General features: G+C 27.9%; 1 protein-coding gene and 1 non-coding gene across 5 annotated transcripts; both read right to left on the bottom strand.

The window, feature by feature from the left end:
• Window positions 1–1,586: 1,586 nt before the first annotated feature.
• Window positions 1,587–1,660, bottom strand: TRNAN-GUU (transfer RNA asparagine (anticodon GUU)). The gene has a single exon. It is a non-coding gene; the product is annotated as a tRNA-Asn (tRNA).
• An 11,093-nt stretch (window positions 1,661–12,753) lies between these two features.
• LOC112747364 (MADS-box transcription factor 23-like) lies at window positions 12,754–21,462 on the bottom strand. Of its 4 annotated transcripts, none has more exons than XM_025795342.3 (8): window positions 21,307–21,462; window positions 20,991–21,189; window positions 15,056–15,134; window positions 13,873–13,934; window positions 13,615–13,714; window positions 13,494–13,535; window positions 13,318–13,401; window positions 12,754–13,131 (listed from the first exon to the last, which is right to left on the bottom strand). In XM_025795342.3, exons 2-8 carry the CDS (start codon window positions 21,170–21,172, stop codon window positions 12,967–12,969), a joined length of 714 nt encoding a protein of 237 aa, XP_025651127.1. In that variant the 5' UTR covers window positions 21,173–21,189; window positions 21,307–21,462; the 3' UTR covers window positions 12,754–12,966. The 4 variants fall into 4 exon arrangements, with proteins under 4 accessions (XP_025651127.1, XP_025651128.1, XP_025651129.1 ...); XM_025795343.3 differs by having other exon boundaries at window positions 12,754–13,128; XM_025795344.3 differs by having other exon boundaries at window positions 15,062–15,134.
• Window positions 21,463–21,696: the final 234 nt, after the last annotated feature.

The following is a 21,696-nucleotide window of genomic DNA, read 5'->3' as shown; positions in this document are numbered from 1 at the left end:
TAAGATCTTTGCATTTGCATTTGCATAGTTCTAAAACAATATAAGTTGTTGAGTTGAGTATTTTTGTTAACGTGATTAGATATTCATGTAAAATACTTTTTATCATGATATAATATAAATTAAATTTAAAGTTTAAATGGTTACCTTTTAAAATAAGGTTGTGATTATAATATATTTTTAATGCGAATTTATCATATGATTATTTCTCTATGTATCTGATGTTATGCTTAACAATATGTAAATAATAATAATAATAATAATAATAATAATAATAATAATAATAATAATAATAATAATAAATAATTAATATAATTAAATTGTATATGGAAAAGAACTAATTTTTGGCTTATTATAAATTTAATTGTAATGTGTTAATAATATAAAAAAAATTTACACATATATCTAATTATATAGTCATGCTCATATTAATAAAAGTAGCCTTTTTCACAACTAATGTGTGAAACCAAAAGAACAAATTAATTATAATTAAAAATAATTGTGTTAAATAATTTTTATTAACAGTGTATCACAAATAAATTAATTATATATACATAAAAAAATAGGCATTTGTGTATATAGAGACAAGTTAAGGAAAGTTGATATGTATACTTTGTGACTTTGTCTTATAGTCAATAATGATTTTTGTGACCGAAATTTAAGATATGTATTGGTTATTGGTTACAAATGAAGGTGGCCATGAAAGGCCTATCCACAACAACCATTTCTTGGCCACAGGGTAGACCTTTGGCATATGTTTGGTTCTGATAGGGTTAAGTGAAAAATGATTGAAACACATTTTGCCACCAAAGCCTTGTAACCTTTTTCTCTAACAAATGAGGACTCTTCGTTAGCCAACTTCTTGTGTTGTTTAGTGGGAGTTAGTGATGACAACTCTACTTGAATTCGTTAATATTTACCCATTTTTATTTAATTGGGGCCGGTAATTATCCATTTCGATATAGTAGAAAATAAATTTTGGCAGATAAAATTTTGAACGAATTAGACAGAATTGAATTTAAATAATATTTGCTCATATCTATTATAGTATATATATAATGATTAGTAAAATGATTAATAATATTGTATTATTATAAAATTTTTTATTTTAATTTATGTTATGTATATGATAATAGTTATATAAAATATATATTAAAATATAAAATATATATTAAAAATAAATTAAATAAATATATATATTCATATATAATTATATTATGACTAATTTTAATAACTAATTTTAATGTACAAATAATATTTTTAATTTAAATGGTCTAATCTAATAAACTATAGCCAGGAAAATGAAAAAGAAAAATACAAAATTTTCCCTCCAAAGATAAACAAAAAGATTGGTGCCCACATATACTTTCTCCTCCAATCCAGTAACTCTTCTCAAATGAAGGTTTTGTATTTTCTTTTTTTGATCCAATTATAAACTTAGAGCTGGTTGATTAAGAACCTTGAAGCCCAATTGGTAGTTATTTAAAGGGCTAACCCAATATATACTACCCCAAGAACTTGTATATGGACTTTTATTAAAATTGTTTTTTTCTCAAAATAACAAGAGAAACAAGAGAGATATTAATAAACGCTAGAAGGAGGGCTTGAACCTCCGACCTTGTGGTTAACAGCCACACGCTCTAACCAACTGAGCTATTCCAGCTTGTTGGTGAAATAAATATATTTTAACATAAATATTTAGATGGAGTTTAATAATAAAGAACCCTCCTAATTATGTTTTCTATAAACACATAAATTATGAGATCAAATTTTGAGTAAAGTAATTTTTCACTTGGAAGTTTAATTTTCTTCGAAGTATATATATATACTATGAATAATATTCAACCAAATTCATACATTTGTAGCTTAAAAGGTATACAAAATGGCTATGCATATATATCTTGGCGTGATACGTTGTTCTGCTTCAGTTCCACATCACATGCAAGATGTTCTGTATAGTCATCTCTCTTATTACTGTACATATGCACTATGTATATGCAACAAAAATTAGGATATATATGCACATTTTTTCTCCGCAATATAATTCTCATATTGCAGCGCGTCTGCAACAACCACGCTTTTTTCTCTGTTAACATTTTTAGTATTAAAATTAATTGATAAAAAAATGACTATATCATAAAAGAAGTGTGTACAAGAGAGGTATATACAAAGAGTTATGCAAATTATCTTTTTTAATATAATACATGTATCGTAAAAATGTTGTATTCACATGTCCATTACATTTCGTATATGAGACTTTTGATATGTATATCTTTCACTTTAAACTGTGTGTTAATAAAAAAAAAAGTTAAAAATATTGTTTCAAACATATTTGAATACAGCCAAATAAAATGATGTGCAACCCGTACGTATAATTAAAATAAATTTAAAAATAATATATTATTAATTATTAACATAATAATATTTAAAATATTTTATATAATTAAAAAATATGTTAAAAATATTTTAAAAAGTCAATCAATGCTTTAATATTAATAAAAATATAAAGATATTTATAAAAAAATTATTTATATTTGTATATAGTACTGTGCTCATATCTAATTAGGATAATGATATGGTTAAAAAAAACAAGAAGTATAACAGCAAAGAAGGACTATCCAGATTAATAGAGAGAAAAAGGAACTTACCAGAATGATGGTAATGATCAAAGGAACACTACAAAAAAAATATTCATTCACCCATATTTTTTTTAAGTTACATTTAAAAAGCGTAGTCTATTTTATGAATAGGCTACGCTTTTTTCAGTAATGCTTTTTTATAGAAAAAAAGAAAACACAATTTTGGCATTATTTAAAAAATGTAGCCTTAGGTATTATAGAAATTTAACCAAATGTTGATATTTATGAGTCCACTTTTTTATATCTAAGGGGGCGCTTTTAAAGTGTAGCCTATTTGTTAAATTTTGGGTGCACTTCAAAAATGATGTTTAATGTATCTAGAGCAAAAAGCTTGACACTTTGATAAATTTTATTCCTCAATTTTCCGAAAGCAAAACTCACACACTTAGTGAAATTTTTGTCCCTCCAAAACTCACACTTAGCCTTCATCTCGACCCCCTTTTAGAAACCCTGTCACCATCGAAGAAACCCTCCAAAGCTCACCATCGCAAAGAAACCCTCTGGCTACAGAAACCCTCTCACTCACCACTCACCATTCACCGTCGCTCCTCTTCGCCCTCTTTCTCGTCGCTGCGCCACCCCTCCCGAATGGATGTTTTTCTTGTAGTGGAAGCTAAAAAATTGGGGGAGACTTGAACGAAGCAGGGCGTTGCAGTAAGGAATTTGGAATGAGATAGAGAAAGCGAAAGAAGTGTGATGACAGTGACGAAGTGAAAGCTGAAACTGAATGGAAAATTGAAAGAAAACTGACTCCAAGAAGCGCGAAAGACAGGGGTAGAGCAGTCATTTCACACAGAGTTTTGAATCACCTATTATAAGTATTAAATGTTCAACGCGAAAAACGAGACGAAAAACGGCGTTCCTTTGCAGCGAGGAAGCTCACACCCGCATAGAAGACGCGTCCCGATCACGAGTGACCGGCAAATTGACAACACACGCGAAGAGGAGCAGAACGCGCCAACCACGGTGTTCACGGCCATAGCTGGCGCGTTGGGGGCACTGTTACGGCCCGGCTCAGCCTGCACGGCTCGATCTGGTTCTGTGCACGGGACGACCCGACCCGATAGGGCGCCCCGCATCCAGGCCACAACCCGGACACCTGCACCCCTGCTGCCAACCACATGACAGCTGGGAGAGGAAACTTTCTAGAAGGAGACCTCTCCTGTGGGGCCCGTCCTACTGACAGGGTATATATACCCCTTCCCCAAAATACGTCACTACCCCTTTATTCTCGCTGCCATCTGTATCCCTCCTGACTTGAGTGTCAGAGTGTCATTGCAGGTGGCTCCCCCTACATCACAAGAAACTCAGGAGGTCGTCTGTTCGCACGTCTCTCTCACCAGACTCAGATTTAGGCTGATTTCCACCACTTCACCCGGAGAGCATCTCTGGCCCATCCAAAACACGAGCAACCGAACACAATAAAAAATCAAAATTGTTATTTTTATAATATAAAAAATATTACGTGCAATAATGCACACACTCCTCTCAAATATTTAATTACAATCTTCATTTTTCATTTAATTTTATGCTTTATCAAAAAAATTCTCATCTAATCTAAATTCTCATCTAATCTAACTCATTTTAAAATGAGTGTATCTATATATCATATATTGTATCTTATCTCGTATTTGTATTTCATAGATATATAAGCACGTAATAAAATTTTCAAAAGCAAAATAGTGAGAAATATATGGTTTTTGACCATATATATATAAAAGTACAATTGATTGGATTAATAATGTGAATATTTATTTTTTACCGTGTGAAGTGATGAGTGAGTCATTTAAAAATAATATTATATATTTAAGTTTTTTACGAATTAAATTTAACTAAATTTAACAATAAAATTTAGAATAATATTAATCATAACTAATTTTTATTATGTTATATCAATTTTATTATTGGACTTTGGTTAATAAAAAAAACCTGAAAGTATAGTATTAATTCGCATTGGATTTCAATATTAAGGAAGATAGAAGTGAAAATTTTCACCTCAGAAGAGAGAGGGAAAAGGATTGATGAATGGAAGGGTGGTGAAGGTGCATTAAGCATGATGCATGTGGCCATTCTACTCTCTTTCTGTGCCCATCCCTTCTGGCTTCTGCTCAACATGTGCCTTAGATTCTAGGCCCCACTCTTGGTCTTCTTCTTGTCTACGTTCCTCATGACAAAATATTCTTCCACTAATTCAAAATCACTTATTTTAATTAGGGTTTTGCTAATCAAGATTCACTATTTTCAAAATACTTTTTAATTTTTATTTTTATCGAGATATCTAGCTACTTATCTCAATATTACTTAGTAACTCTTCTTCATTAGTTAGTCTTCTGAAATTTTGAACGATCGAACTCCAGATTCCATAAATCACGATTGTCGGCTTTTCTGATTCGTCTTGCCAGCTCTGTTGCGTCTCCAATATTGCGCCGTCGTGTCTGTGGCTTCTCTGCTCTGTGTCGTCGTGTCTCCTTTTTTCAGTGCATCTCTTGCCGTTGCGTCCGTCGTTGCTGTCACCCGTAGTCAGAGTTTGCTTCACCGTGTTTGGACAAGTTGGTTTTCTCTTTTCTCTACGTTCTTAAAACTCTCTATCAATTTTTTTTAGTTATTTAGTTGATTTATAATTTGATTATAATCAACGAGGCAGTGCTGTTTGGAAGGCGCGACGAGGATGAAAGAATGGGGGAGAAATAAAAGGCGGAAAGCTATTACATAAGATTAGGATACATTTTTTGAAAATAATTTTAAAAAAAATTATGTTTTAATTTTTAATACTTTAAAAAATTGTATAATTTTTTATTTTAAAAATTAATTTAATTATAAAATAATCTAATTATAATTAACCTAATAACGAATTAAAAAATAATATATCATACAAAATAAAATATATATTATTTTATAAAGAGTATGGTAGAATTCACCTTAATATATATGTATGACACTAGTTTAATTAGTTCAAGTCAAACCATATCTTGAACCTATATACATAAAAGTTCTCATTTCGTGTTCCAAGTGACCTTAGTTGATTAAAATAGACCGTTGCCATATTTTTATATATAACCGATAGAAGATGATATAAACTATAGTTTGAATGTGGGAATTAAGAGGTGAAACGCATATATCCAACTAAGTTGAAACAATGCATGCAAGAGATAGATGAGCATCAAAACCAAGGGAAAGTGGCTGAAATGTTTAAGCAAACGGACACTGCCCTCTCATTCATTCATCTCTTTATGAAATTAGAAAATGACGACATATTCTTCAGTCCCCACAACACTCTCTTAGTCATAGGATGTAGCTCTCTGTTATGTACCAAAATCATCACATGCCACATTATTCATATACTACTATTATTATTATTTGTTGCACTTTTTTTGAGCTACCTAGCTATATAGCTAGCTATATCATTCATATTTTTTTCTTATTATTATTATTATTATTATTATTATTATTATTATTATTATTATTATTATTATTATTATTATTATTATTATTACCCTCTATTTCAAATTTTACTAACAATCAATGGGTAGTTCGTAATTTCATTTATTATTCTTCATCTATCTTTTTCTTGAATTAGTAATTTTCATATATTTTTTTTTTGTTGCGAACATTTTCTGAGTTGAGTTGCTTGGTTTGTAGTGAAATAATTACAAAGGACTGTGTCCTTTCCCTTTCTTTTATTCATTTCATTCGTTAGGACATTCGGAAATGGCTAAATGCATGTCCTTATCATCAATCCTACTATAGTCTAGTTTTCAATAATGAAAACTTTGATGTACCCTTTGTCGGTAACTTTTGTTTCTCATCTGTAAATAATAATAGTCCATTATTATCAATTAATTACTACCCCTCCCAAAGTTAAGTAAGTTTATAGCAATAAATTAGCTAGCATGTGGTTAAAATTATTGTATCTAATGAATTTTACTAGGAATAATAAATAAAGATCCCTGCCATTTTTCAGTGTTGTAATATACTAATATAGTAATGGAAAAATTTTAAGTGTAATAAAAATATCGATATTTCAATTATTTTAATCGTTGATTTTAATTAATATATATTATATATTTTTTATAATTTAGATTACCAACAGTTAAAATAATCAGAACACCAGTATTTTCAGTATACTTGAAACTTTTCTTATAGTAATATATATGGTTAACGAGTACCAAAAGTAAAAATTTTGTAGCTTTCATGAATAAAATAATACTCCAAAGGAGTTAGAACTTAGGACTTCTTCATTTGACTCAAATCATTATTTAATTTATTTATAGTGCATATTTAGGTGTATGGTCATTGTTTATTACTTTCTTTGGCTGTTTTTGCTTTGCAAGAACTAATTTATGTATCTGTTATTACCAGAAAGAAAGAAAGACAGGTCACTTAGAAATAAAAAAATATGTAAAAGGTATTAACTATTTGTCTTTTCATTAGCCAAATAATTAATAATAATGTGATTATTTGCCATATTAACAAAATAATTCAGTTAGCTGGTTTTCAGTTTTCCCTAAACAATATTACATTGTAAATAATCTTTCTCTTCTCTATAAATTCCAGCTAATATAACTAACAAAATATATGTTTTATAATAATTCTCACAAAACTAATTTTGCGTTAGTTAATTCGTCTCCTTTTAAATGGTCTCAAATTTAAGTTTAGAAACAGAAAAAATAAAACAGTGTTAAAAGAGGCCATCATAATTCTTGTAACAAAATTAGTAAAATTCTTCATAATAAGATTTGGTTTTGAACACTGCAAAAAGTAGATAAACTTAAAAAAAAGGAAATTAAAGAATTACAATTTTTTTACGGGATCTTCTAATATGATAGATTAAGGACTAATTCGTTGCGATGTAGATCTAAGTTTTATTTATTAAATATCTGTCACTGGTCAATGAATTACTACATATATGAGGCAAAATTCGAAATCGCAATACTTACTTAAACGAATACCTGAATTGTTCACTTGAACAGTCCAAGTTAGTTGAAAGAATTACAATTACAATTACCACTTAATTGAACGAATTACAAGTGCCAAAACGGTAGCAGGTACTTAATAAACTGAACTCCTCTTACATAGAACTCGAAGCTAATCAAGTTTCATTCAAACACACACCACCTTACTACTCCATTGAAATAATGGACAAGGATCTCAGCAGCACAGTAACAACAACAGTGATGCACTCTTCTTCTTCTTCTTCTTCTTCATACATGATGATGTCTTCTCCTTCTTGCTGCTTCCCAATCCAGAACGAGTTCCAGTACTCAAGAATCCACCATTTCAGTAACACTTGTAGTTGTTGTTGTTGCTGCAGCAGCAGCAGCACTATGAAGAGGAGGAGAGGATGGAGATGGAGAAGCATCCTCAGAAGGCTCATGAGGGAGAGCAAGACCTCCTTGATGTGTAGATCCAATAAACCTGTTTCGTTTCAGTATGATCCTGTTAGTTACTCTCACAACTTTGATGAAGGTAGTTTCCATCTTCACCGCCACCAGGAACCTTCACAACTAGTGTTTCAAGATCATAGGTAATAATAATAATTAAGATTTCAATGTAAATCTATTTTCAAGATTATTTAATTATATATGTTTGCCTTTAATCAAAATGGATCTACTGCGTTTGTTAACTGTCTCGACACAGAAATACAAAAAAAATTTGTATTTTTATTTGGTGAAAAGTCAGTCGATTCCGTGAAGTTGATAATTGAGAGCCGTTAGATAAAAATTTAGTCAAATCATCTAACGAATCTCAGTTATCAACTTCATGTAAAGTCGATTGCACATGAGTTTTTACCTTTTTATTTTTGTACCATCTTTCGTCTCTAATTTTAATTTTGAATAGAAATATTTCGTTCTTTTATTATAGAGCAATGCTAGGGGGCCAGCAATTTTTGTGATTGTTAGCCATCAACTAGCCATCAATGATAATTTGATGGTATGAGATTGGTGTGAGATTTCATCCAACGGTTCACATTTCTCTGCTGGTTACATGCTGGCCAAAATTCAATAAAACTGCTGCCCCTAGAGTTTTCCTTTATTATATTTATCTCATTCTTTTAATATATTTGAATCTTCTAGTTATGTCTCTGTATTTTTATCTTGTGATATGTTGATTTTATTATTGTGTAATCTAATCTTTACATATGCTGATGCAGTTCCTTTTTTTTTGTTATTTAATTTGCAGTGGTGCTGTTTTTCATAGGTTGGATGATTCTCATTGCAAAATATGAATTGAATCATTGAGTAAAGTGGAGTCCACAGTGTGCCTAACTCTTTGAAAATAAGAAATCCCCACTTCAAAATATCTTGGGTAAAGATTAGGAGAGAGATTCATCACTGCAAAAGAATTCTGATCTGAACAAAAATAATAGAATAGAATGCAGATTTTTGTGAGGTACAAGTTTATGCAATTTTTTTACAGTGAAGATCTCAGAAATTAAATCGCCTTGTATATGGTGCTATATATTTGATGGATTTAATTTTTTGACTAAGATAAAAGTGAAATTGTAAAGATTGTATTGTACAGCATTTGCAAAATTATGAGACATTATTACATATTAACTTTAATTTTTGCTTTGTTTAATTATCATCATGTTCGGTAGATTTTTTTGGATGTGGGGTATATACCTTATTAATTTCAATGGACAAATATAATAGAACATGTTAGTGGTCTCTACCATCATTATATATATATATATATATATATATATATATATATATATATATATATATATATGTATGTATATATATATATAAAACTTAAGATGCAGTTTAACATATATAAAATTGATACTAAAAGCTGTTAAATAATAATTTAATTAAATTTATTAAATTATTAATTTCATTCACGGTTAAATGAATTGTACCTGACTTTTTAATATATATATATATATATATATATATATATATATATATATATATATATTATTTGGATTCCTTGATACTTGTTATTCGTTTGGATTAAAGCAACAAGAATTATTCTTGAATCATATGCTGTAATCTTGAATTGAAAGCAGATTTGAAAGTTTAATGACAAGAATCATCATGCTTGCATTATATGGTGGGGGGGGGGGGGGGGATAATGAAGAAACGGTAGAAAGAATAATTAAAAGTAAGCACCTGTGGAACTTTCTTTTTCAATGTTTTCTTTATTTTTACCATATATTATATTCTATGATCATCTTCATTTTCTCTCAAACTCAAATATTAAAGAATTACTATATATTTATTATTATTGTCATATTTTAATATATTCTTAAATCAATGTATTTATATGTAAAAGTAATAATTATGACAAATAAAAGAAAACAAAAAAATATATATCATAAGATAAACACATACAGGTTTGAATATATATAAAGCTCAGCTTTAATGAATCAATTCTATGCGGCAGAAATTGATTTTGTGTTTTCAATTGTAATAAAAAAAATAAATCAATTATGGCTCCTAGAGTTAATTAATTCTTAGAGAAGTCATAATTTGTTACAATTACTTTTATAGAGAACAATATATAAACCACTTTATATCATTATTAATTTTAACATAATTAATTATAATAAAATTAATTTTTACCAAAAAATAATTCTTCAAAGTAGAGTTATAATCACGCAAGAGATGGGTATTTATTGACATGCGTAAAACGTTTAGATAGGACCATATAAGAGTAAACATTTAATTTGATCCTTGTTTATTTTTAAGAAGAATAAAATTATTTTTGTCTAATAAAAAAAGAATACTCTGATCATCAATTTTATTATTTTTGGAATAATATTATCTATCTGTTAAAAAAATTATTAAATAATAATAAAAATTAATTTTATAGAGGGAGTTTTATTTGTATTTTGTGGGGATTTTAAACCCTCACAAACTATTAATAAATTTATTTTTAAATTTTTTTTTTATCAATGGTGGTTAAGTGAAAAAAGACCATTAATAAAAATAATATCGTAAGAAAAAAAATACTTGTAGTACGAATATTTTTTAAAGGAAAAATAACATTGAATAAAAAATGAAAGAAGAGAACATTAACGTTGATGATATTAGTATTGGCGGTGATGACGGTAAAGGAAATAACAATAATGATAAAGTATGGTTACACGATACAAATAATGGAGGTAAAAGTGATAATGATGAGGATGAAGAATGTGGTAGTAGTAGTGATCATTGTTAGTTATATTGTTGAAAAAAATTTTGTGGGTTTTAAAACCCTCACAAAATATAAATAAAATCCTACAAAAACTAATTTTTATTATTATTTAACAAATTTTTTAACAAAGAGATTGTATAATCCTAAAATAAAAAAGTTGAGAGTCAGTATTCTTTTTTTACAAAGATCGCTTTGTCCTTTGTGAAAATAAACAGACACTGAATTGGGTCTTTATTCGACAAATAATAATAAATAGTATGAATTTTTTCAATAATAATACAAGTGGTCTTTCGTATTCACAACTTTCACCATTTTAGTCCTTTAAATTTAAAATTACTTATACTGGTCTCCGAAATTCAATTCTGGCACCATATTGATCTCTGAACCCTTTCTTATACTGAATTAGCAAATTAAGTGCTGAATTGCCTCAAAGTTAGCTTGCCATGCTGAAAACATAACTAAACAACGTTATTTCGTTTGCTACTTAAATAAGGCAAAAACGAGAAAAGAAAAAAGAGTTTATATAATATGCAAATTATTATATCTCTTTATTCTCGAAAACAACCTCAATTTTGTCTTATTTAAGAGCTAAAACGAAAAAATATTATTTAGCTATGTGTCCAGTATTGCAAATTAAAACTAACTCAACATTCCGTTCATTAACTCAATGTTAAAAAGAGTTCAGAGACTAATATAATACTTAAAGCTGAATCTCATAGACAGTATAATAAATTTTAAATCTAAAAAACTAAAATAATAAAAATCATAAATTTTAAAGACCACTCTAAACATTTACTTTAATATAATACTAAAAAGTATAATATCTAGAAAAATCAAAAACACTTCAAATTAAATAACTCATTATGTATAGTAAAAGAAAATAAAACCAAGATATCGAAAAGAAAAGTGATAGGACTATAGGAGTCAGCAAATTTTATGATTTATAATTATCAATTAGTTATCATTAATGTTTTGAATGGTGTGAGATTTTATTCAATGATGTGAGATTATTCACTTTTCTTTTACTAGTTAAATAAGGACTAAATTTTAATAAAAGTGTTAGTCTTCTAACTTTTTCTATCCAAAATACTATCTCTTGCGGCTCCATATTTTTTATTTAAAGATAAAATAAAAGATCACCAAAATTAATTATTAAGTTAATTATTATATATTTATATAAATATATGTGTTATTTAAAATAAGTAGATCTTACAGACAAATCATCATACAATAAGCATTTTCATAAAAATAATTTCAATTGAGAAATGTTACACGATTAAAATTTTTTATTAATCTTAACTAATATTTTAGTTAATATTTTTTTTATATTAATAAAGTTATTTTTAATATTAATTAATTATTAACAAAAAATAATAAATTAGTAAAAGTTTAAGTATAATTAACTTTATTTAAATTTGTTAAATGATTTAATAATGCACTCAAACATTCCGGATAAAAAATCGAAGGAAAAGTATAGATAGATGATGAAAATACTAAACAATGTGAACAATGAATATCTCGAATGTTTATTTCACTAGGTGTGCGAATGATTATTCTAATATTGAGACTTAAATGTATAATTTAAAAATGTTGTGTATTTTAATTTGATTGATAATTATTCATGTTGTTCAAAAAAATTATTGATCACCTAAACAACCCAAGATTGAAACAGTGTGTCATGTTTTGCTAGCGTTTGTAACTTTCGGATAACAAAAAACAAGAAAAACGAATTTAAAAAATAAAAAATAAAAAGCGTTAGCCAGCCATGGACGTGCATAGCAATTAGCAACCAAGCTTTTTGCTTACTTTATTAATGACCGATTAATTAATAGAAAAAAGAATGAGATATTTTGTGACTCCCTCAGATATTTCCTTCCTTCTCTGTTCTCTCTCTCTCTCTCCCCTATATAAACGAACCTGAATCGCGTTGTGTGTTAGCAAGTGAAGCAAGTTAAAGTAAGTAAGAACCTGTTGATTATTTTAGTTGCATGCAAATCATATTTTTATATGCATGCATGCATCTTTATTAATTCTTCACATATACGGTTGCATTGCATCTTTAATTTGTCTTGTTGCACTAATTTTTCCTATGCTATATTAAGATTTTCCATAAGCAATTTTACATCCACATCTCATTTTGTAATTTGGATTCTTGTTTAGAGAAAGTCTTCACTTCTTCATGTGTGATTCATCTTGTTGCACTTGTTGAAGTCTCATAGGCTTCTTGATCTGGCTGGCATAACTGAAGTTGGACTAATGTCTGTGAGCCTCCTCCTCCTACTTGAATACCATATGGAATTGGAATGAATCCATTTCTGCTTGTTGCTTCTATTTCGCTTGTGCCATACACCTGCTACATCACACTTTCATTCTTAAGTCTATTTCTCTGTGTTTGGTTCTGATTTTCTAAAATCTTTGTTTGCTACTTCCTCTCAAAATCATTCTGAATAGTTTCTAAGCATACACAAAAATAGCCAAAAATTGAAATTGATTTTTGGTGAATGGGGATACCCTATATAGAGTAACCAAGCTGGACTACCTTTCTGCATAATTGTGTGTTTTCCTCCTGCATCAGGTTTACTTTCTTAAAAAGTTCCAAATTTTCCTGATGGATGAGGTTGCCCTGCATTTGCAAAATACTTAAAAAGGTAAGTCAGGGTTATAACTTTTAAATTTTTTAGAGAAAGATTATTGACCCTTGCTGCGCCACACAACCTTTCGGTTCAGCTCCTTGATTTCTTCTGTTAGAATTTGTTCCTGCAGAATTTGATTTAGTTAGTTGCTTTCTGGTGCTTAAGTTTTTCTTAATGGGAATAATCAAGAAGCAGTTGTTGACCTTTTTCATTCGGACACCTTGGAGACTCATTTCTAGTTGGTTCTCTAGATCTTGTAGGTTTCTCACACTCAAACCATAAAGATGTTGCCCCATCAATTGCCTGTGTCATCATATTTAGTAGCTTAATTAGATCAGATGTAAAAAATTCACTAACTTCAATCATTCAAAACAGGGGGAAATTTAGAAAAAGGAAAAGAAACATTGATTGTTGGACTATGAAAAAATAAATGGCTAAGTACATTAGTAGAAAGGCTGTACCTATGATTTTCTTGGAGGTTCTGTAGTTGCTGCCTTAAAATTTCTGCCTCCCTTTGCCAAAACTATCAATGATCAAGTGAAGTGATGCAATGAGTAATGCAAATGCATAAAATGCAAAAGGGATCATTTTCTTCATTTTGAATATAGCTTATATAGGTTGTTCTGGTGATTTTCATTTTTTCCTTCCAGCTTGGAGGAGAAGAATTTGTTGGCATTTGAAATCGAAGTATGGAATTGATTCCATAACCTTACTCTATTTCAGATTGCCAACTCAAATTCTTCCTCACCTTCTCTTTTTCCTTTCATCTCAAGCAAGTTTATGGCCTAGTTATCCATTTTAATTCTGAGTTAATTTTGGACGACTTTTGCTTCACTTGCATGTCATTGTTTGAAATTTATATAATTATTATGTTGAATATTTATTGATTAGTTACTGGGGTATTTGTGACTTTGACCGAATTTTGAAGATATTCTAGTAATACTGGAACAGTCAAGACAAACAAACTATTTTCTAATGGAGTTATATTTATATGGCAAGTCACAAGCTATAACTCCATTAAAAAATAGTTCGTTTGACTTAGCTGATCAGGATTCTAGAATATTTTTAACAAAAATACATCTGAGTTTTAGTTCTGATTGAAGTTGGATTTTAGGAATAATGCTTCATCCTGATTTTCATTTGTCAGCATGAGCAATTTATGTGGTGGTTCACTGTTATCTTCTGAAGATTGTTGATGTTATTTCATAATATTTTTAGCTTTTACTGCATATTCTATTTATGCATTTGTATTATCTATGCTGATCAAGAATCTTAGGATAACCACACCACAAAAATTAGATATTGTGATTGCAGAGCCTAAGTTCTTATCTTGGAATCTATTTTATATTTGTCTTATTTAACCGTTCGCTAATTAGTGCAACAATTAGTGAAAGCTAAATAAAACAAGTTATGACAGTATTATTTTGTTTTCCTAACATTACTGATACCTGTGTATAAAATCTTAGTCACTATTCTCAGAATTGCTGAGAGTTTACAGAAGGACAAACATAATCCAATTAGTTTAGCTTATATATCACAGATTTAGTGTTGCAATTCAACAAATTGATTAATAAATAACCTAATGATGATGCACTTATAAAATAACTACAGTAGTGGGAATATACAGCTGTGATTAGAGCAGACCTTAACCTCAGATTCTGGATTTATGAGTTGTTGTTCTTCCTCCTTGCATGAGTTATATCTCTCGATCACTGATTTCATGCTGATCACATAAATGAATTGTCATATTTTTACTTGTTTTATGAAAGCTGTGTTAATACAAGACATAGGAAAGCAATATATCAACTCAACAATATATGTTTGTAGATGCCACTCAAAGGATGAAACAAACTTAATATGAACAAAAAGATTAGTAACTTATTCTAGTGATTTTTACATGTTTTGAAATTACTTTTCTCAAAAATATAAAGTTCAATTAATATTGACCTTAAAAAAATTAATACAAGACAAATAAAAAAAATGAGTATAATATTGTTTTGGTCTCCAATATTTAAGATGAATTCTATTTGATCTCTAATATTTTAATTGTTCTATTTTTATTACAAAACATTTAAAATAACATCAATATTATGCGTCAAATCTCTCCTTAATAATTAATGAAATTGATGTACTATTAATAATACTTTTGTTAAAATTATATTTGTTCAATCTCTATCTCTCACTTTCACCCTCTCAACAACTCTAAATCTTATTCTTCTATCCATCTTCTTTCTTTTTTTTTTTTACACTATTAATTCTCCAAGAGAGATTTGAGGAGAAAGAAAAAGAGAGGAGGAGAATAGAGTTTTAACTTGTTGAGAGAGTGAAGGTGAAAGAGGGAGGTTGAACAAACCTAACTTTAACAAAAGTATTATTAACAGTGCATCAATTTTATTAATTGTTAGTGAGAAATTTGACCATGGATAACATTGATGTTATTTTAAATGTTTTGAGATAAAAATAAGATGATTAAAACGTTAGAAACTAAAATAGTATTTTATCCAAAAAAAATTATATAAAATTTATATTAACTTAAAAATATTCTTACATGAAAGAAGTATATTAGAAATATATCTATTTATATATAATTTTTTTTATCAATTTAAGTTCTTGAACAAATAGTTTTATTACATTACAAAATTATATATCTTAATTTTGTACATATATATAATATTTATAATTTTTTTCTATATATAGTCTCTTGTGTTGCTGACTCCAGTTTAATGACTATATATGGAATTCTAGTTGTGTTAAATGATTGAATTCTTGTATATATTATTCAAAAACTTTCTGTATATATAGGATACAGAAAGTATATATCATTCATGACATAACTGTTTATTATTGAAGAACTTTCTGTATATACATAGGGTACTGTGTCATTGGGAGTTTAAGATATATACATGACTCTTGTCATACATTCCAGTTCCCAACTCTTATATGTTGATGCATATTTAAACAGTTGCACCTCTCATGACTCATGAGCATATACATACATTCAATTCATGGATTACGCTAAGAGAGTAGAGTTCTAGTAATTCTTGACTGAATTCTGATATCTTCCAATGTTTATGATTTTAGTTAGTCGTAAATGCAGTCAAATTTAATATTTATTAATTATCGTAATAATTAATAAATGTTAAATAAAATAAGTTATAATTAAGTTGGGTTGGTCTAGTGGTTAGCTCACTAGTCCACTTAAGTAAGTGTCGAAAATTCGAATCCCATCTTGTGCATACAATAATTTATTGGCCAACGACAAACCTTTAAATAAGAAGATACCATAAAAAACAAAAAAAAAAGATAAATTATCACTATTTTTAGTTAATTATTTTTTATTACCAAATATTTTTGTTTAGTTATATTATGAAGTATTCATTACTAAGGAAATGTGCTCCTCCTTACCTATTAAGTAAAGACCGTTCCTTTCTTTGTTAATTAGACAAATTTTAGTTCTTCAGTTATTATATTTATATCAATAGTTTAAATTTAAAATTATAATTTAAAATTTAAGATTTATAGTATTTTATTTTTTATTTTTTGATTTTTAATAATAAATTAATTTTTAAAGAATATTATATTTGTTACTTCCTCTGAAAGGCATTAGTATTCTCCCTAAGGATATGAATAAAATAAAAATGTACACATTTTTTACAATTAACCATAATATGCTAATAAAAAAATTATAGGTCTTTTTTATATAACTAATGTTCCTTCAATAATCCTTTCACTCAAAATTTTAAATATTTTACCCTCAAGAGTCAAGAGTCCTACTTCAAATTAAATATATCTAATGTAAAATGATAGTTTTTTTTTTTCTTTTGCAATTTAATCATGCTTATATAATAGTGCAAATACAAACTTCTATATTGACATTTACTTTTGAAAATTTTAGTAACTTGTTAACTTTAGGTATTTTAGAATCAAATATTTTTGTAACATATGATTGGTTGATAGTAGTGTATAAAAGGTAATTTATATTATCAGTACAAGGCTATGAAAATTAAATTCAAATTAAATTTTTGTTGGAGAACATAGCACAGTAGTGGTAAAATGAGATTAGATAAACACTTATGATACGAATCAATAAATCAAATATAAATACAATGGTAAGATGATATAAATGTGAAGGCACAAAATTTTATGTGCTTTGATAATCACATGTCTACATCTAGAGAATAAAAAGAGAGAATTTGGTTCTCATTTCCAAAATCTTTGTACACTCTCTCATGGCCTCAACCTAAAGTAGCCTCTGCCATAGTCTTTGGGTCTCTCGGTATCACACTCCTAAATTATTGATTTTATTCTTAATTAACAAGAGTGATTTACTTAAAGAGTTATTATGGCATGTTACTTAAATAAATGGAACTGAAGCTAAGTCTTTGGATGGACACAATAACACTGTTTTTGCTAACCATTTATTAATGGACTTGTTTTCTACATATATATAATATGATCCAAAGCTTATAATATCTTTTATTATATGACTATTATATGCATGTAGACTTTATTTTATTGAAAGGAGAAAATATACTAACTACTGTGGGTAGATTTTTGGGTCTCTTTTTATAACTTCAAATATTTGTATTTCATATGTGTTATGTGTTTTTTGTGGTTGATCTCTCTGTTGTGTATTATGTCTCTCTTTGTGCCAATATAATGTACGTATAAGGATTTTTATGAAAATATTTGGTAATTAAAAAAATTAATAAAAAAAATTAAAATTTATCTTATTTAATATTCATTAATTATTATAATAATTAATGAATGTTAAATAAAATAAATTTTAGATTTTTTTTATCTTCCTAGTATTATCAGAATTCTTAATAAATGAGATGTGTCTCATAAAAACTACATTGATCTAATTAGAATTCAATATAATATTTATATTTTACTGAACTTTGTTCAATAGAGTTAAATTTTGTGAGTGCATGTGTTATTTTATTTTTAATTTTGGATAATTAAATAGATATTATATGGTTAATTATGTTTATAATTTTGGATAATTATATTTTATTATTTTAATAATTTACTTAATAAATTTAGACAATACAACATAGAAGTAAAATGATACAATTAGTATTAATTAATTAATAATAAAGATATTCAACAAATAATAACGAAAATCAAACCAAATTAAATATTTCAGACTTCAGATTACACAATAGTTCCTACTATGGCATGATTCAGCATATATAATATGTATTTGAAGATATTTTCACATATATAATATCTCTAATTGATTTCCACAAGGGCTGAGTTATTATCATCACTCTTTTGAGACCAGCACTTGTTCATATAATTAGATTTTTAATTAGAAATATGCAAGATTTTTTTTCTATGGATGTATATACTTTTTTCTTTGGTGTATCATGTTTGCTTTTTTTTGATTTAACTCTTGGCACCCATTCTAGAAGCAGAAAATTATTGATTCTATTTTGTTAAGATGCTTCCTCCATACACACCAACATATATATGTCTAACATTATATGAATTTATAATTTTTATATATTGTTTATCATATAATTAAAGAAGCTCAATAATTTTACTTTTTAAATATGTCAAAGAAAAAAAGTACTAATAAAAAACTAAATAAGGAGATGGATTATTCCACTTAATTAATTGAATGTACCATGGATTTAGTTTAGCTAGCAAGGAGATATAAAATAAACTTTAGAAAAAAAGTTAAGCTAGCTCAAGGATCCTAAGAAAGTGGTGGGTTTGTGCTTAAAATTTTATTGATTACTTTGGATAAGGACTAGGCAGAAAGTATACAAGAAAGGAAAAAGGGTTGTAAAATTACAAGGAAACTAGAGAATGATGTGATTTCAAACCTAACAAATCATATAGCTGCTTAAATTAGTTAGAGATTCTTAAGATAATTATATTATAAGGTTGTCCATGTCAAAAAACTAGTGGCTAAAACGCTTTATTTGATGCATGTATTGCCCGTGACATGAATTGATCCTAAATGGGAACTTGAATTGAATATTTGTTTTGAGATGGGACATGTTCTTGTCTATGTAATGCTATACCCACTTTCACATCCTAAATGATACTTATTGACATCATCGATCGGCTAAAAAGGCATGCTATCAACTAACTAAATCATTTGGATTATTGGTTAGTGGCTAAAGTTTTGCAAAGATTGGAATCATTTATATATATGCTTCTATGTGCTAACCTTCTGAAATTGGCAAAACCAACAAATTGAGATGCATGGTATTAGAAAGATATGGATAAGTGGATTTAATAATTTGTATGTGTGATTAATGTAAGAATATATACACATATATCACATTACTAAAATATCTTATTAAATTGTTTAATTTTATAAGTTTTATAAACATAAATATTTGATTAGATGATAAAGTAAAATTTGTTTGTACTACGAGTATTTATGTTAGGTGTACATTAAAATTAGCCACTAAGATAGAATATACATCGAAATACAGAATATACATTAAAAATAAATTAAATTACATATATATTTATCTACTAATCTTAGTAATTAATTTTAGTATATAAATAATATTTTTAAATAATTAATAAACATTTAACTCATGAAAGATAGTAGCCTAATAGCTAGGAAGCTGAAATTATTAAATCGAAGTATATACATAATCTTACTATAATAATTGATAGCTAATATGTTGAGATATATATCCTTGCTCCTTAGCTTATAGATGAGCAGGATAAAAAAGGTCTATACCCCAAATACTATATATGAATATTGAGAATATATTTCTTCTTTGAACAAACTATAGAATAAACCATATAACTGATTTTCATGATTAGGAAAAGTTTTCTCAATGTTCTGCAATTTATACTTACTTAAGATGGAAGGGTGATAATAATGACAAGTAAAACGAAAGAAGCTTTCTGTTTTAGAAGATATTTATAAATGAAAGACAATTTTATTAGAGTATTTAAGATCCTATAAGGGATATAACTAGTTCTTTTAACCTTGATTTTTTTATTTTTAAAACTCATATTTAAGATACTATTCAATAGAAACTCACTTGCAATTGTCTTCATATGAAGTTATTAGTTGAGAATCGTTAAATAATAATTTAATCAAATATGTCAAATTATCGAACTGATTCTCAATTAATAACTTCATAAGAAAATAATTGCACCTAAGTATCTACATTGATCATTAAAGAGAGAATGAGTATCTGTCACTTGAACTATTCGACCACAGAAACAAACTAAGCTACTGAATACTAATTAATTAAGATTAAGATACTAGATCTCTTCTCTCTGCAGCTCTGTCTTCGGATGAACACAACATAGGGCTTAGCTTTATTAAGCTTACAAAGCTTATTAGAACTTGTTAATTAATTAGAAATGTAACAAGGCTATCGATATATAAGATTTTGGTCATGCATAGTCATCAACAATATTATTATGATAAATCATGTAAAATACTCCCTCGGACTATAATAATTATCAGCTTAATTTAATCAGTCCACGTATATAAGAATAAGCAGAAATGAAACCTACATAGATATATATAAGCTAAGGTTATTAATTAAGATGGAAATGAATTAAATGAAGTAAGGTTGAAGGTTGAAACCTTGTGTTTGCATATTCATAAAGTTTTGCAGTGCTGGAGAATATAACAAGACCAACTTCTGCATCACAGAGGATAGCAAGCTCCTTAGCTTTCTTGATCAAACCCTTTCTCCTCTTCGAGAAAGTAACTTGCCTGCTCGTCGAATTATCGATCCTCCGAATCACAATCTTCCCTCTTCCCATTTTCAACCTAGGGTTTCCTAAAGATAGCAAAATAATACTTCTTCATTATTGCTTAATGATACACAAATTAAACTATATATATGTAAGTAAATTAATTAAGCTAATCAAATGCTTAATTAAAGATTTGAGCTTACTTGGTAGAGGGCAAATTAAAGCAAAGAGAGAGGAATCTTAATTGGAGGTTAATGGAGATGAGTAGTGAGAGGGTGCAAGAATATTATGCTTATGGTGGTGCCTTTCCATTTTGTGTGTGGCAATGGCAAGTCCAAAGAGGCTTTATAATAAGCACAAAAGTGGGTTAATTAAGATTAATTTTATAGAATAATTAGAGATCATAATTAACTTAATTAGAGTTGCATTGTGAGTTGTGACTATAGCTTTAGTAATAGTGTACTTTCTACAGTTCAAGTATTCGATCGAGGAAGAGAATATTATATTATTATATTAGTAATATTTGGACTAAGGAGTAAGGACTATGCTATATATTACAATATTTTTATTTTCATCAGTTTTAGAATTTTTGT

The sequence above is a fragment of the Arachis hypogaea genome, chromosome 15 (assembly GCF_003086295.3).
Source record: "Arachis hypogaea cultivar Tifrunner chromosome 15, arahy.Tifrunner.gnm2.J5K5, whole genome shotgun sequence".
Classification (NCBI taxonomy): domain Eukaryota; kingdom Viridiplantae; phylum Streptophyta; class Magnoliopsida; order Fabales; family Fabaceae; genus Arachis; species Arachis hypogaea.
Note: the sequence above shows the minus strand (reverse complement) of the source record. Positions and strands in the feature narration are given on the sequence as shown.